Here is a 17,500-nt window from a genome sequence, read left to right as displayed (position 1 = left end):
ATATATATATATATATATATATATATATATATATATATATTGTATATATATATATATATATATATATATATATATATACATACATATTGTATATATATATATATATATATACATATATATACAGTAATCCCTCTACTTTCCAGGTAGCTACGACAGGCTACGTCGGCCTTGGTTTTTCACCAAACGGAGGAATGAAAGGATCAGACATCATCATTGGAGGGGTGGATGACACAACGAAAGAGGTCTACTTAAAAGTAAGTGAATGCTAAGTAGATCATCTCCAAAAGTTCAAAAGTTAAAATTCCAAAAGTTCAAAAGTCCAAAAGTTCTTTCCACTTCTACTTGACACCTTTTTTCTAAGGCCAAAGGTCACTGTGATGATAACCGTATGCCCATTATCGAGCTCAGCCCTGAAGGACTTAGAATCCTGAGGTCAAAACAGAAATAATAAGTTGATTTTCACCACAGAGGAAACAATAATAGTATATGAGGACTGGAGAACAGAAGCAAGGGGAGAATTCCAAAACTCGGTAGCTGAGCATTAACAGTGTCCACAGAACAAATGTGGGCAGGATGGGCTTTACCACAAAGAAAATAGTGATAGGACATGAGTCTTGGAGAACAGAAGCAAGCGGTGAATCCCAAAACTCACTAGCTGAGGATCATTGACATCCACAGAACAAATGTGGGAATAGGTGGCCAAAAAGGTGTTGCTTGCCATTGCCCTATGACTCTATAAACAGAATTCTTGTATTTCCAGAGATTTGTGAGTGTATACTTCCTTCTGGGAAGAGATGGCTAAACAGGTGTTCCTTGCTATTACATCCTTATTCTTTGAATAATATTCCTATATATCCATAGTTTTGTGAGTGTCTGGTTACATCCGGGAAAAGGTGACCAAACAGGTGTTGCTTGCTATTAATCCTTTACTCAGTAAATAGCATTCCTATACCTTTACAGCTTTGTGAGCGTCTATTTCCATTTGGGAAGAGGTTTCCAAACAGGTGTTCCTTTCTGTTCCATCCTTACTCTTTAAATAACATTCCTGTATATCCATAGCTTCGTGACTGCTTATTCCCATCAATTTAATGATGAAACAGGACCTCAATTTAGTGGCTGATTTAGATTCTACAGGCCTTATGCCAGCACAGTCCCTTGTCCCAAGTTTAGTAAGGTGTGAAATGAGAAGGAGACCTGGTATGGACATCTGGACTTTGCCCATACCAGCATACACTCTACAACATTTTATCAGTGTGTTTCTTCCTCCCTCCATTACATTTATCAATGTATTTATTCCTTCCTCTGCAACATTTATCAATGTATTTATTCCTTCCTCTGCAACTTTTACCAATGTATTCACTCCTCTAAATTTTTTCAATGTATTTCCTACTTTCTCAATGCCATTTGGCAGTACATTTATTCCTTCTCAATGCATTTATCAATGCATTTCTTCCTTCCTCTGTGACATTTATCAGAACATTCCTTACTTTCTCAGTGCCATTGACCAATGTATTTCTTGCCTTCTAAATGCCATTTGTCAATCAATTTCTCCATTCAGGATCGCTCTGCATCTGGCAATGTGGTGCCGAAAGTCGACGATACTCAGAACGTGAAACTCCTGGCAGGCCAGCAGAATGAGACTCACACCATTCTGAGGTTCTCTCGTCCTTGGGACACGTGTGACAGCAAGGAGGACATGGAGCTGAGTGTAAGTAGATTAATTGGGACAGAAGCTTTCTAGTTATACCCATGATGTTCTAATATCCTCGCTCTTCAAAACTGTTCTTACACTGTCCATGCAACAGTTATGGAAGAATGTCTCTTCTAGTCCGAACACTGTCGTTTCATTCTTGAAAATTGTCTGTTATGTTGTCCATGAAGCTTATAGAACAATAACACCTCTTGTTTAGACACTGTTCAGTAACATTAAACTTATTAATATGAATTAATATTAATCTTTTAAAGTCCCATAATATTACTCCAAGTCTAGTTTGTCTAATTTCTAACTTTGTGTTCAGTCATCCACCATAAATTCATTTTTTCCACTTCCCCCATTATTATTCTTAGCTAGAAAATTATTTCTATATAATTTAACATTCCAATGATTTTCATATATACTTCAACATTCCAGTCATTTTCCAAAGGTCTAAACTGATAGAAAGAAGCAGATTTTTTCTGCTAAATTTGTATTTAAATGAATTGAAGTTCCCAAAGTCACTGTAAGAGCTGACATTATTCAAATCTGTCTGGATGATGACAGTTACTTAATATAGTGTACCTAAGTTCTCCATCCGTTTCAACTCCAAAAATGACAGTAAAGTCTTTAACTAAATCTTATTAAAATTCTATGTCAGCCCTGAATTACTAAAGTTACTTATACTATATTACTTTTCTTTTTATGGCTAAAACAATGCCCTATGATATAACTTATAAATCGATGACACAGTTATCATATCTTCATAATTAATTCTAACGACTCATGATACATTCATTTATTAATTATGTTAACCACTCAAAGTAAATCCCTAATTCAACATTTTTTTCCTTCGTTTCTCCAGAAAGAGGACACGACTCGCATCATCTGGGCCTACGGAGCCGCAGATCCTGCGAAGGGGGACCCCATGGCGATTAGTTACCATACCCAGAGGGGCACCAAGAGCTTGTTTCTGAACGAGCCCCGTCTCCAGATGCCAAATTTTGGCAGTGACGTACAGACGTGGGACCTGAGGTCACCTAATGTGAGATTTATGAAAATTTTTGGTTCCCTAAAATTAGGACCTTACATTTTTGTGATTTAATCACAGAATTTACGAATAGCAGGTTATATAATTTAAAGTTAAATAAAATATGATCTTATCAATTTAAGCAACTTGATTTAAGATTTTTCTTGATAGTAGGGGGTTTTAATTTTTCTGATTTAATTCAAGAATTGAAAAGAATGAAAGCAGATCATATGATTTAAAGCTAAATGAGTATGATCTCAATTTCAGCAACTTGATTTAATATTTTTCTTGGTATCAGGATCTTGTCATTTTTGAGATTGAATTCAAGACATTAAGAATAAAAAACAGATGTAATTTAAAGTTAACTAAAGTATGATATTTGCAATTTACATAATTTTAAATTTCTTTAGATAAATTATTGTAGATAACCCTACTATAAGGTCCATTAAAAGATACAACCCATGTAGTTTAGAGAACTAAATTTAAGAGTTACGACAGAATAAAAAATATGACAACTTAGAATTAGGTTTCCCAAAATAATTAGTAATTAAACTCTGGTTTTACAATGCAGAATCGTAATCATTTTTGTTGTTTATTTATTATTATTATTATTATTATTATTATTATTATTATTATTATTATTATTATTATTATTATTATTATTATTATTATTAAGATGAACCCTATTCATAAGGAACAAGCTTACAGGAACCACTGACTTGAAATTCAAGCTTCCAAAGAATATTATGGTGTTCATTTGAAGGGAATTACAGAAGCCAATTGGAAATGTAGAAAGGAGAGATCACTTATCAGGAAAAAATAAGACAGATTAATAAACTGATAAATAAATAGGTAAATATATGAGATAAATTATTGAAGTTAAGCACTCGCCTTACTTATGATTTAGTACTCTGTAGGTGATTTTGTAAATCACTGAACATAGGCCTCTTTGTCCCAGCTTCTTGCAGAATTGGTAACGTACCTAATGAGTAAAAGAAAATTCAGGCATTACATCACAGATTCTCCATATATATAAAAGACATTATAACTGTCTGTTAATGTCGCCTTGTAAACTATTAAAACACTGACAGATGACTATAAAGGTCTGATAACAATATTTGTATTCCTTATCATGATTGACTAACACACCTTGTAGATTCACACTCAGTCATTTTCATTTATCATTGGGTAACTTGGAATAGAATATTAGATAATAATTATCTTTGCAGCCACAAATACAAATTAATACTGAATAAGATAAAATTGTCGAGCAATGGTTACAAATTGCGTTGAATTCCTAATGGTTACAAACTTCAAGTTAAAAATAGACCAATGAATCTAATCTTTACGTGAAATCATTACACAAAACTAGTGAATGTAACATGTTGCTGTAGGTTCTTCAATAAATGCTTCAAGATTCGTAAAAAAAACTTGATTTGCTGCGATGAGAAAGTCAGGCATATATCCAGTTGTTTATATTCTTCTGAATGACTGAAATTTTTCTGGTATATATGTATGTATATATATATATATATATATATATATATATATATATATATATATATATATATATATATATATATATATATATATATATATATATATATATATTAAGTACTATATGCCCATACTTAAGAGTAGTTTGAAAAACGAATGAAAAGCATCACTTATAAACAAATGACTAATTCAGTCTTTCTTCACAGTTATCAAAGTAAAGATATTCACATCAACACAATTCCACTCAAAGGAAGACAATATTGCGCTGACAATGCACGCATGATTCAAATCTATAATGAAAAAGAGATTTAACACAGGAAATTTGACTTAAATGTTTCCAGTGACTGACAGGTAGTTAATGATTGTTATGAACTTTCAGGTAACGCTCCCGAATGACTTGAAAACCCTTTATTGGTGCAAACTGTTCAAGATGCCACCTCTGCCTCGCAAAACCCACGTCATTGGAGTAAGTACTATTCTGTTTTCTCATAGGATTAGTAACACAACACAACCACACACACACACACACACACACACACACATATATATATATATATATATATATATATGACTATATATGCAAATATATATATGGGTACAATTGTACTCAGGTTCCAGCTTCTTTTATGATATATATACCTGGGTTCTGATCCTGATGCGAGTCAGAAATTTATTCCCCGTTCCACACGTAATTGTGTGTTGATATTTCTATATTTATATATATATATATACATATATATATATATATATATATATATATATATATATATATATATATATATATATATTGTTGTAATCATAATCATCACAGTCCCTCTCTTAACTTCTAGATTTCTCCTTAACATTTAGATTTCTCCACCTAACATTTAGGAAACGCCCATCCAGAATTCAAAAACTAAAAGCCTGTGTGTGTGTGTGTGTGTGTGTGTGTGTGTGTTTACTAAAAAACTATTGTCCTGAGGTTCTCCAATATTGAAATACCTCTTCCTTACTGACTTTTCCAACAGTACATTCCACTCGTTGCCAGCGACAACATCCAACACGTCCACCACATTCTGATTTATGAGTGCAGCATCCCGGAGAGCGAGAAGTACTTCGAGAAGTGGGTAGGTGTCAATGGTACCCAGTGCTTCGGGGCAAACATGCCCCCCTCCTGGAAGTATTGTACCAGTCCCATCATCGCCTGGGCCATTGGAGGAGAAGGTGAGGAGATCTGAGGGTTCGTGCAGATGGTATATGATTGATAGTCGAGGGAATTTGGGGGTTCCTGCAGATGGTATATGACTTTGATATCTAAAGTTTGTACATACGAGTTATTATTGTTACTTCAGAAGTATAACTTTGAAACGTGAATTATGAATAATTTAGAAAGTTGATGAAGGATTGGTACAGATAAAATGTACCAGTGATAGTTAAGGGAATTTGAGGTTTGTACAGATGGAATATGACTTTGATATTTAAGGAAGTTTTTGCAGACGAGTTATTGCTGTTATTGAGAAGTATGACTTTGAAAAGTTAATTATGAAAAATTTAGAATGTTAATGAAGGACTGGTACAGATAAAATATAGCTCTGGTAGTTAAGGGAGTTTTGAGGTCCATACAGATGATATATGACTTTGATAATTAAGGAAGTTTTTGCATGTGAGTTTTGTTGTTATTGAGAAGTATGACTTTGAAAAGGAATTATTGTTAATGCAGGATTGGTACAGAAAAATAGAGCTGTGATAGTTAAGGGGATTTGAGATCCATAAAGATGATGTATAACTTTGATAATTAAGGAAGTTTTTTGCATGTGAGTTATTGTTGTTATTGAGAAGTACGACTTTGAAAAGTTAACCATGAATAATTTAGAAAGTTAATTAAGGATTGGTAGGGCTGAAATATATGACTAATAACTGAGGAAATTTGGGAATTTGAACAGAGGATAAATGACTTTGATATTTGAGAAAGTTATTGTTAGGCGATAAGTATGACTTTTGAAGAGTGAATAATGAATAACCTAGGACGTTAAGGAAGTTAGATGAGGTTATATATTAGAGTTAATGATTTCATCTCGGCGTATTCCAGGAAATTTCATGCCGGACCACGTGGGATTCCCGCTGGGAGAGGAACATGGAGGAGCCACTTACTTCATGATGGAGGTGCACTACGATAATCCTAATCTCAGGAGAGGTGGGTGTGTTTATCTCATTCGCTGGCTCTCTCTCTCTCTCTCTCTCTCTCTCTCTCTCTCTCTCTCTCTCTCTCTGTACAGATGTGTGTGTGTTTGTTTGTTTGTTTAGCTGTCTATTTCTCTATCTTATTCTCTTTACAGATGTATCTAGCTTTCTCTCTCTCTCTTTCTCTCTCTCTCTCACTTTATATATGTGCCTCTCTCTCTCTCTCTCTCTCTCTCTCTCTCTCTCTCTCTCTCTCTCTCTCTCTCTCTCTCTCTCTGTACACGTACATATACATGTGAGTGGGTGTTTAAGTTTCGAACCGCAAAAAATTATTTCCCAATATTGGCATGTCTTCAAGGCCACCTCTACAGAATTCCCCCTTCCCCCTTCTCTCTCTCTCTCTCTCTCTCTCTCTCTCTCTCTCTCTCTCTCTCTCTCTCTCTCTCTCATCCCACCGATCTATGCTTCCAGGCGTAGTGGACAATTCAGGCATCAGAATCTTCCACACGGAGAAGCTGCGGCCTAACGACGCCGGAATACTGATGGTGGGTCACGATGTGTCCCCCATGCAAATCATACCCCCCGGGAGGGAGTGGATGAGTATTGGTATCTGCAGCAGCAACTGTACGAAGGAGGTAAGAAAGGGGGTGAAATATATACAGTATATATATATATATATATATATATATATATATATATATATATATATATATATATATATATATATATATATATATATATATGTATATTGTATTTTTTTACTTTCTTCTATAACTGGATTGTTGTCGACGTGCGAATTCATTTAAACTCTTTACAACTGCAGCAAAATTATTCTGTGCTAAGAATTAGTTAGTTATAAATAATTTGTTTAACCAGACCTCCGACCTCTTTTATGGTTCTTCTCGGGCTGGGAAAAGAAGGGGGGGAAAGAGTACATAAAAAAATTAAGTAATTAAATAAATAAATAAATACTAAAAAAGGGGGGAAAATTAAAATATAAAAAAGGGAAAGGAAAGGGAGGGGAAAAAAAGGGGGGGAGACTATATTTTATTTTTCGATTTAATTTTGTTTGAGAAGAGAATGATATTATTAATTGAAAAGTTATTACCTTCTGCTAGAATATCCTTTATTGATTTATTTTGTAAATGAGTATTTCTTTCATGATGCCATCTGGGACAGTCAATCAAGATATGTTTGATTGTTATTGGGATGTTACATCTTTCACAAGTTATTGGGTTTGTGCGCGGAGTTGACATCAGATGACCATGTGTGAGTCCGGAATGTCCTATTCTGAGTCTTGTTAAAATTACTTCATTAATTCTTTGCTTTTGGGGTAGAAGAATGCCACTTTATAACTTCGTTCTTAATTTCTTTTAGTTTATTTTGAGGGGGAATATTTGTCCAATCATTTTGCCAATCCTTATAAATTAAAGGTTTAACTGATGCTAGCCAGTCTGATGTGGGGCCTTCATAGTAGTTGGGGGGATTGTACAAGCCAATTTAGCAGCTTTATGTGCTTTCTCATTACCCTCAATGCCCACATGGTCTATGCTAAAAAAACAAATATATATATATATATATATATATATATATATATATATATATATATATATATATATATATATATATATATATATATATATATATATATATATATATATATATATATATATATATATATATATATATATACACATATATATGTATGTATGTATGTATATGTATGTATATATATATATATATATATATATATATATATATATATATATATATATATATATATATATGACATTTTATCACACCGTGATTTATATACAATCATGAAGCTACAAATGTCGCTTAATATCAAATCCACGCTGCCTCAGGAATATCCCCGATGGGAACTATCACCGAAGGGGACTTTATAAGTGATAAATGGACGGGCACTGCCGAGTCCATTTATCACTTATAAATTCCCTTCGGTGATAATTCCCCATCGGGGATATTCCTGAGGCAGCGTGGATTTGATATTTATATATATTTGTAGCTTCATGATTGTATATGTATATATATATATATATATATATATATATATATATATATATATATCAAATATAAAGAGCCCATAAAAATGCCAAAATGTGGAAAATAAAGGCCGTATTTCAGAGACCAAACTCTCTCTCTCCTCAGGTTCACTATTTGCCTGAGGAGAAAGACAGTTCGACCTCTGAAATATAGCCTTTATTTTCCACATTTTGGCATTTTACGTGCTCCTTAATTTGATGTAATTCTGTTTTAACAGAAAATATTTCACAGTCTTATATATATGTGTATATATATGTATATATATACATATGTGTATACATGTATATGTATTTTTCATATATATATATATATATATATATATATATATATATATATATATATATATATATATATATATATATATATATATATAATGTAATCTCTTTCAGAGTATTCCATGGAACGGCGTCAAGGTATTTGCTAGCTTCCTACATGCACATTTATTAGGAAGAAACATGACTTTGAGGCACATAAGAGGTAGGAAGGAACTACCAGTCATCCAGAGAGGTAAGAGTTTCAGATTTTTCGTGTTTCTGGTTTTAGTCAAAGACAATATTTGGGGCATAATAATGGACGATAAAATACTGAAGTTATGGGCTGGCTTAAATTGAGCTGATCTTAGGGAATCATTAGAGAAAGGTAATGATTCTGTGTCGACAAGCTAGTGATATGTATATATATATATATATATATATATATATATATATATATATATATATATATATATATATATATATATATATATATATATATATATATATATATATATATATATTATCAAATGCAGCACGAAGGAACACGTGCTTAAGAATATCACAAAAATCCACGTCAGGAGGCGAGTGAAAACCTGGACTTTGAACAAGTACTTTCGTAGTTTATTCTACATTTTCAAGTTCACACTGAATGCACAAGAAGTTGACAGAGCTTTATATACAAAAACAGCAGCATGTTCTTTAAACAGAAAAGACAGGGACAAAGGATCAAGGGATAATCCGGGGCGGAGACTAACATTCCTGGTGGACGTAGCTTCAGTGAACACAGTCTCTAGCAGATTCCTTTTCCGATGGTCGTTGACCTTGTAGATTATCGTTGACTTATCCCAGTTCATCGCATGGCCTGTCTTACGTCAATGATCTATGAGGGTAAAATCCATATGAGAAAAGAGTTTAAACATTATTTAGGGACCCTAAAATATTTTAAGACTTCTAATACTTCTCTGCATCACACCCCCCCCCCGAGGCATTTCCAGCCCCCTTTACCCCTCGTCTGAAAATCCACGTCCCTTATCACCCACTTCAGAAATACCCCTTGCTCAATCTTGTAATATAGCAACCATATCCTTACCCAAAATCTCTTAATCTTGTTCCAATTTCCCTCAAAAATAAATTTAAAACCTAAGAAACATACCTTGGCACCTAATCTGATCTCATATGACCTAATCTGACTTGGTGGTTCTCCTCAGATCTGAATTACGACTTTAACTTCCAAGAAACGAGAAATCTGAAGAAGGAACTGACTCTGTATCCTGGAGACGCCTTCATCACTGAATGTGGGCTAGACTCCAGAAGTCGAAGTGTTCCAACATTTGTGAGTAGTTCTCTGTTTCACTGACGTCTCATTTAAGTCTTTTAAAAAATTTTAAATTGACATTTCTTTGTATCCATGTGTCCAGAATAAAATTTCATTCACTTATTAATGGAATGTGACACATTATTCAACATTTCCTTATTTCCAGGTATTCCAAATATTGAATTTAATTGTGGGTGTAATGTGTCACATTATTCTTATTTGCCAAAAAGTTCTCTTTTTTTTCCTGAGACATAATTTAAGTCTTTTAAAGAATTAGCATGCCCTTGTTTCCAGACATTCAGAATATTACAGAATTCAGTTATGACTGTAACGTGTCACATTGTAAATTGCAAACAATAATTTTGTGAATGTAACGCGTCGCATTATGAATTCCAGACAAATTTCTTCATTGTCTTTTTTAAAAATGAAAATCTCCTTATTTCCTGGTATAGAGAATATTGCTTAATTCAATATTTAGCATAACTTACCCCATTTTTAATTGCAAGCAATGATATTATGCATCTGTTTATCTACTTACTTATCTATTTATTTATTTATCTATTTATCCCTTCATGTATTTATTTAGGAACCCTAAAATATCTACCTATCTCTCTATCCATCAATTTAGTTATCTCTCTCTCTCTCTCTCTCTCTCTCTCTCTCTCTCTCTCTCTCTCTCTCTCTCTCTCTCTCTCTCTCTCTCTCTTTCACTTTCTATTTATTCATCTCTCTCTCTCTCTCTCTCTCTCTCTCTCTCTCTCTCTCTCTCTCTCTCTCTCTCTCTCTCTCTCTCTCTCCATATATATATATATATATATATATATATATATATATATATATATATATATATATATATATATATATATATATTTAGGTATCTATTGATCTACCTATCAATCTATTTATCAATTTCTCTCTTTTCTCTCTCTCTCTCTCTATACATCTATATATATATAGCTCTCTATTGATCAACCTATCAATCTGTTTATCTCTTTATGTATTCATCTTCTGACCACAGGGAGGATTCGGCACGGAAGAGGAGATGTGTCTGGGTTTTCTCTATTATTACCCCCGGGTCAATTTAGCCTTCTGTTCGTCAGGTCCCTCGAGGGAGACCGTCCTGAAGGCTCTCGGTATAAGCGAGGTCTACCCGATAAAACAAGGGTAGGTGCTTAATGAGAGATACGTATATACATGCACATACATACACATACATATATACATACACATACATATATATATATATACATACATATATATATATATATATATATATATATTTATATATATATATATATATATATATGTATATACAGTATATAATATATGCATACATTTCTGACTCACATCAGGATCGAACCCCGGTCTTTCAGTTGAAAGGCAAGGGCGCTGCCCACTAGGCCATACAAGTCATAAAAGAAGTTGGAACCTGAGGGCAGCTGCACCCAAGGAATTACCCTCAGGTTCCAACCTCTTTTATGGCTTGTATGGCCTAGTGGGCAGCGCCCTTGCTTTTCAATCGAAAGACCAGGTTCGATCCTGATGTGAGTCAGAAATTTATTTTTGTTCCAAATGAGATTGTGTTGATCATTTCTATATATATATATATATATATATATATATATATATATATATATATATATACAAAGACAAAGTCCACGAAGGAAAGAGAAACTATGGAACACTGCAAGGCCTTTCGACTTCTTGTCCTTTACTTAGCTTCGTGGATTTTGTCTTTATTTACTGTATACAGTATATTCATCACGTTCCATATTTTCGTGATTCTGTTATACACATATACATATATATGTGTATGTGTGCGTATGTATATATTTATAAATGACCAAAGTCTATTATTTTCATTGTTCTTCATAACTGAATATTTATTGCTTTCCAGTCACTCGAATTTCGAAAACCTAATTTGAACTTAACCATAAAAATGACTAACTATAAATCAAGCTCATATAAATTATCTGCATTACTGATTATTCTGATGATTCTTCATGCTAGTAAGAATTGGGGTGGCTGTGTAATATTTCATACTGTCTAGAAAAATCTGTAAATTGTCTATTTAAATTTATTTAGTTATGTTTTCTAACAAGCACTAATTCCTCTATTTTCAGACAAGCAGGGACGGGTGACAAGTAAGTATATTGTGTCCTATCTGGGGAGTATTTCTTTAGCTTCGTAGAAAAAAAAAATTAAAAGACAAGTCTTTAAGTATGAATAAGTCTCTAAGTATGAACAAGTGTGCAAAAACTTACACCTGTGACAAGTAAGTAAGTAGAATCCCACCTAAGGAATATTTTATTCAACTTCGAATTACTTAGAATGAAATGACATATCTTCAAGTATGAATAAGTCTCTAAGTATGGATAAGTGTGCAAAAACTTACACCTGTGGCAAGTGATTAAAGAGATCCCCACACTTAAATATGAATAAGTGTGAAAAATATACACCTGGTGCATTTAAATGAAAGATAATTATGGGAATTTACCTATACTTCAGGTATAAGAGTGTCAAAATGTACATCTGACACGCCTGATCAAAAGTTAATTAAGGAAATTCACCTGTACTTCAAAGTAAGTGAGATAAAATGGAATACTTTAAAATATACATAAGAGTGTCATACTTACACCTGTCACATGTGATCAAAAGATAATTAAAAGGAATTTTTGATGTTTTAAGTATGAACAACTGTGCCAACACTCACACCTGAGCCTTCTAAGTGAGAGTTAATCAAGGAACTTACCTGTGCGTCTGTCTTCGCCCAGGTACGGAATCGACGAGACAGCCGAAACTAAATTGGCCCAGGGGCTGAAATCCGGGAACGTCACCTCCAATCCGGTTAAGTTGGATCTCGCCCAGTTATTCCGTTTTGTCGTCGTGAAATCGCCTTCGAGTAAGTCTTTTTTTTCTGTAAAGGAAAACTATTGTGCCGGCTTTGTCTATCCGTCCGCACTTTTTCTGTCCGCCCTCAAATCTTAAAAACTACTGAGGCTAGAGGCCTGGAAATTGATATGTTGATCATCCATTCTCCAATCATCAAACATACCAAATTGCAGCCCTCTAGCCTCAGTAGTTTTTGTTTTATTTAAGGTTAAGGTTAGCCATAATCGTGCATCTGGCAACGATAAGATAGGCCACCACCGGTCAGTGGTTAAAGTTTCAACATCCGGACTCATACAGCATTATACCGAGACCGCCGAAAGATAGATCAGTTTTCGGTGGCCTTGATTATACGCTGTAGCAGCTGTACAAAAAAACCTAAAACAAATCTTGACCACGTGCCCCTTCCTTTCAGAATTCCAAAACCAGACTCTCTACGACATCCTCACGTCAAAAGACACCTGGAAAGACGCAGCTCTCGTCCAGAAGTTTCAGGAGGCTGTGATCAGCGGAGCCCACGGCGAACTTTGCGAGCGAAGAAATGATACCCGTGGAGGAAGTTTGGTAAGGATTTCAGACCTGTGTTAGACAGACTTTCTCTGTACGTTTAGGTCAGACCAGTGGAGACTATTTCTGTACGTTTAGGACAGACCAGTGAAGACTATTTCTGTACGTTTAGGACAGACCAGTGGAGACTATTTCTGTACATTTAGGTCAGACCAGTGGAGACTATTTCTGCACGTTGAGGTCAGACCAGTGGGTCAGACCAGTGGAGACTATTTCTGTAAGTTTAGGACAGACCAGTGAAGACTATTTCTGTACGTTGAGGTCAGACCAGTGGGTCAGACCAGTGGAGACTATTTCTGTAAGTTTAGGACAGACCAGTGAAGACTATTTCTGTACGTTGAGGTCAGACCAGTGGGTCAGACCAGTGGAGACTATTTCTGTAAGTTTAGGACAGACCAGTGAAGACTATTTCTGTACATTTCAGACCAGTGGGTCAGACCAGTGGAGACTATTTCTGTACGTTTAGGACAGACCAGTGGAGACTATTTCTGTCCGTTTAGGTCAGACCAGTGGAGACTATTTCTGTACGTTTAGGACAGACCAGTGAAGACTATTTCTGCACGTTGAGGTCAGAGCAGTGGGTCAGACCAGTGGAGACTATTTCTGTAAGTTTAGGACAGACCAAATCGTTGAGGTCAGACCAGTGGAGACTATTTCTCATTTAGGTCAGACCAGTGGAGACTATTTCTGTACATTTAGGTCAGACCAGTAACTATTTCTGCAATAATCAGACCAGTGGAGACTATTAATACATTTAGGTCAGACCAGTGGAGACTATTTCTGTACATTTAGGTCAGACCAGTGGAGACTATTTCTGTACATTTAGGTCAGACCAGTGGAGACTATTTCTGTACATTTAGGTCAGACCAGTGGAGACTATTTCTGTACGTTGAGGTCAGACCAGTGGAGACTATTTCTGTACATTTAGGTCAGACCAGTGGAGACTATTTCTGTCCGTTGAGGTCAGACCAGTGGGTCAGACCAGTGGAGACTATTTCTGTACGTTTATGTCAGACCAGTAGTTCTTTATCTTTTTCAACGTATGTACCCCTTTCAAATCAGCAGCCAGTTCTCGCACCCCCTGAATTGCTAAAATTAAATAATAATAATAATAATAATAATAATAATAATAATAATAATAATAATAATAATAATAATAATAATATTGATGTCGCAATACCATGGGACACCAGAGTAGCTTGCAGTAATAAGTGGTACGAACACCCACCTGAGGAAGTGAAAGAAAACGATCAGGCAAAAATTAATAAGTATCAAGACCTGAAAATCGAAATAAGGATATGGAATATGCCAGTGGAAATTGTACCCATAATCATAGGAGCACTAGGCACGATCCCAAGATCCCTGACTAGATGCCGAAGTAGCTCCAAGACTCATGCAGAAGAGTGTGCTACTAGAAACAGCGCACATAGTGAGAAAAGTGATGGACTCCTAAGGAGACAGGATTCAACCCGGAACCCCACACTATAAAAACCACCAAGTCGAATAGGATGACTGTGATAGACCCCCCAAAAATTATTATTATTATTTTTTTTTCTCAGAAAAAAGTAACATGCATATATAAGAATATATTTTGCTTTAATTATTCATAGGCATCTCGCACGCCTTAGGAACCAGCTTCGCACTCCTTAGGGGTGCGAGCACCCCTGGTGAAGAACCACTGGGTTACACAGTCACCTTTAGGGCCCTTCCACTGTCCTAATGAGACTGTCAGTACCTGTATGAGGTCTGTGTATGTGAACACTTTAACAAAAAGAGATCGTAACCCGGTAATGATTTTTAATTGGTAGAAATGACATGCACTTATTTTCGGAAATAGAAGTCTTTTAGCTTTCTGTTGTTCCAAGAAGTGAGTTCTGCACGTGGTGGCTAGTTGGCTGTTGTTGGTTGCTGAAATGGTTATAAAAGGATGGGATTATGAACTTTATATGTATACGTGTATGTGTCTGTGTGTGTTGTTCTATATCTATCTATCTATCTATCTATCTATATACATATATATATATATATATATATATATATATATATATATATATATATATATATATATATATATATATATATATATATATATATATATATATATATATATATATATATATATATATATATATATATATATATATATATATATATCAAGCTACCTGACCAAACAATATTAAATACATAATTCAGTGAGGATACTTTGCAAGCAAAGGGAATTAGATATTACAGTCCTTTGCAGGTGCTAAATATTTAAAGCCATTAAAAATACATTTTATAAAATCAGTGTCAAAGTAATGTACATATATGTGTATCTATATATGTATAATGTATAAATATATGTATGTATGTATGTATGTATGCATACAAAGATTTCCTAACGTAACCAATTTCATTTCAGGATGAAGCAGAGAAAGTCATCCTGACCTACCCAAATTTCCAGCCACTCCTTGCCCCAAAGGACAAATGCAAAGTGGTAAATGAAGTTGGTAAGGAATATAATTCATTTGTGTGAAATACATGACAATAAATTATCTTAATAAATTTCCAGTGTTAAATTTATCGTAGACGAATTTGGCTCTATAGAATAAGGTTACGAATAAGTAAACAATGATATTCTTTAGATATGGTAAGAGAATTAAGCTTTATAGAATATCTTTTCAGCATTAATGACATGAGGTGATTAAGTTCGACTGAATAATTGAGAAATGAAGCCTAGATTCATTTTAGTCATAAGTACTAAAGATGCGAGCCGTATTGACTTAGATGTTTGTGAAAGATGAAACTAAATGTTAACGTATGTCATAGCTGATAAATAAAAGAAAGCTAAATAGGAATTCTAATATAAAATGGATCAAACATTATAGAATGACATTCTTCACAAACAAGCCCACGGTTATGACAGTTACAATTAACAACCTCTCTCTCTCTCTCTCTCTCTCTCTCTCTCTCTCTCTCTCTCTCTCTCTCTCTCTCTCTCTCTCTCTCACAGGTGGTGCCTTTAAACCCCTGCCCTGCCCTTCAAGATTGCCAGGTTGTAACCAATATCGAACTTCCAACATCCTGGGAAATCGTCCACTTTTCTTCTAGACCTTAATCCAGGTTTGTTTACAACCGGATGTGACGTCATGAGGTTTTGAAACAAGGCCGTGTTATTGTTTTGGTTTTGAAAATCGTCCGGTTTTCTAATAGACCTTAATCTATAGTGTAGTTTACAACCGGATGTGACGTCATGAGGTTTTGAAACAAGGTCGTGTTATTGTTTTGGTTTTGAAAATCGTCCGGTTTTCTTCTAGACCTTAATCTATAGGGTTGTTTACAACCGGATGTGACGTCATGAGGTTTTTAATCAAGGTCGTGTTACTGTTTTTGTTGTTTGGTTTGTAATGTCTTAAAATATCCTCATAGAGAGATAATATAATAAAGATTTTGTTATTATAAGTATTGCATTACATTGTAATACCTATAGTTACTTACTATAATCACCTGACTTAATTTTATGACCTGTGTTTCATTAATTCATGATTTTTTCCTCGTATTTACACGATAAAAAAAACTTTTTCTAGGCAATATCAGAACTGACTTATCAATCGATTTTACTAAATCATAATTATCTGAAACTTCATCTTCATAAAGTATAATTATTGTGTATGAAATGATTTTACAAAGGTATAATTATCGTGCATAAATTGATTTTGCTGGGGTATAATTATTGTCTATCAATTGAATTTTGATAAAGTATAATTATTGTGTATGAAATGATTTTACAAAGGTATAATTATTGTGCATAAATTGATTTTGCTGGGGTATAATTATTGTCTATCAATTGAATTTTGGCAAAGTATCATTACTGTGTCAGTTGATTTTGCTAAAATGTAATTATTGTCTATCACTTGAATTTGGTAAAGTATAATTATTGTCTATCATTGTCTGTCAATTGAATTTTGGTAAAGTAGAATTTTTGTGTGTCAACTGATTTTGCTAAAGTACAATTATTGTCTATCAATTGAATTTGGTAAAGTATAATTATT

General features: G+C 34.1%; 1 protein-coding gene and 1 long non-coding RNA gene across 4 annotated transcripts in view; one reads left to right on the top strand and one right to left on the bottom strand.

Moving 5' to 3' along the window:
- Positions 1–17,059, top strand: part of LOC136828151 (DBH-like monooxygenase protein 1) — a 21,332-nt gene extending 4,273 nt beyond the window's left edge. The window contains exons 3-17 of one of the 2 annotated variants that reach the window (XM_067085969.1): positions 144–254; positions 1,559–1,708; positions 2,559–2,738; positions 4,600–4,686; positions 5,228–5,423; positions 6,289–6,393; positions 6,852–7,015; positions 8,834–8,951; positions 9,907–10,031; positions 11,032–11,177; positions 12,137–12,157; positions 12,788–12,915; positions 13,318–13,466; positions 15,871–15,958; positions 16,462–17,059. In XM_067085969.1, the coding sequence (XP_066942070.1) occupies positions 144–254; positions 1,559–1,708; positions 2,559–2,738; positions 4,600–4,686; positions 5,228–5,423; positions 6,289–6,393; positions 6,852–7,015; positions 8,834–8,951; positions 9,907–10,031; positions 11,032–11,177; positions 12,137–12,157; positions 12,788–12,915; positions 13,318–13,466; positions 15,871–15,958; positions 16,462–16,559 (1,866 nt within the window). In that variant the 3' untranslated portion in view covers positions 16,560–17,059. The remainder of the gene's footprint in view (positions 1–143; positions 255–1,558; positions 1,709–2,558; positions 2,739–4,599; positions 4,687–5,227; positions 5,424–6,288; positions 6,394–6,851; positions 7,016–8,833; positions 8,952–9,906; positions 10,032–11,031; positions 11,178–12,136; positions 12,158–12,787; positions 12,916–13,317; positions 13,467–15,870; positions 15,959–16,461) is intronic. The other variant, XR_010849939.1, reaches the window with a different exon arrangement.
- The window catches only part of LOC136828156 (uncharacterized), a 238,102-nt gene that overhangs the window by 121,072 nt on the left and 99,530 nt on the right, over positions 1–17,500 (bottom strand). The gene's annotated exons all lie outside the window — the stretch shown is intronic.

This window comes from Macrobrachium rosenbergii, chromosome 42 (genome assembly GCF_040412425.1).
Source record: "Macrobrachium rosenbergii isolate ZJJX-2024 chromosome 42, ASM4041242v1, whole genome shotgun sequence".
Classification (NCBI taxonomy): domain Eukaryota; kingdom Metazoa; phylum Arthropoda; class Malacostraca; order Decapoda; family Palaemonidae; genus Macrobrachium; species Macrobrachium rosenbergii.
The sequence above is the reverse complement of the archived record's forward strand: the minus strand, read 5'-3'. Positions and strand labels throughout refer to the sequence as shown.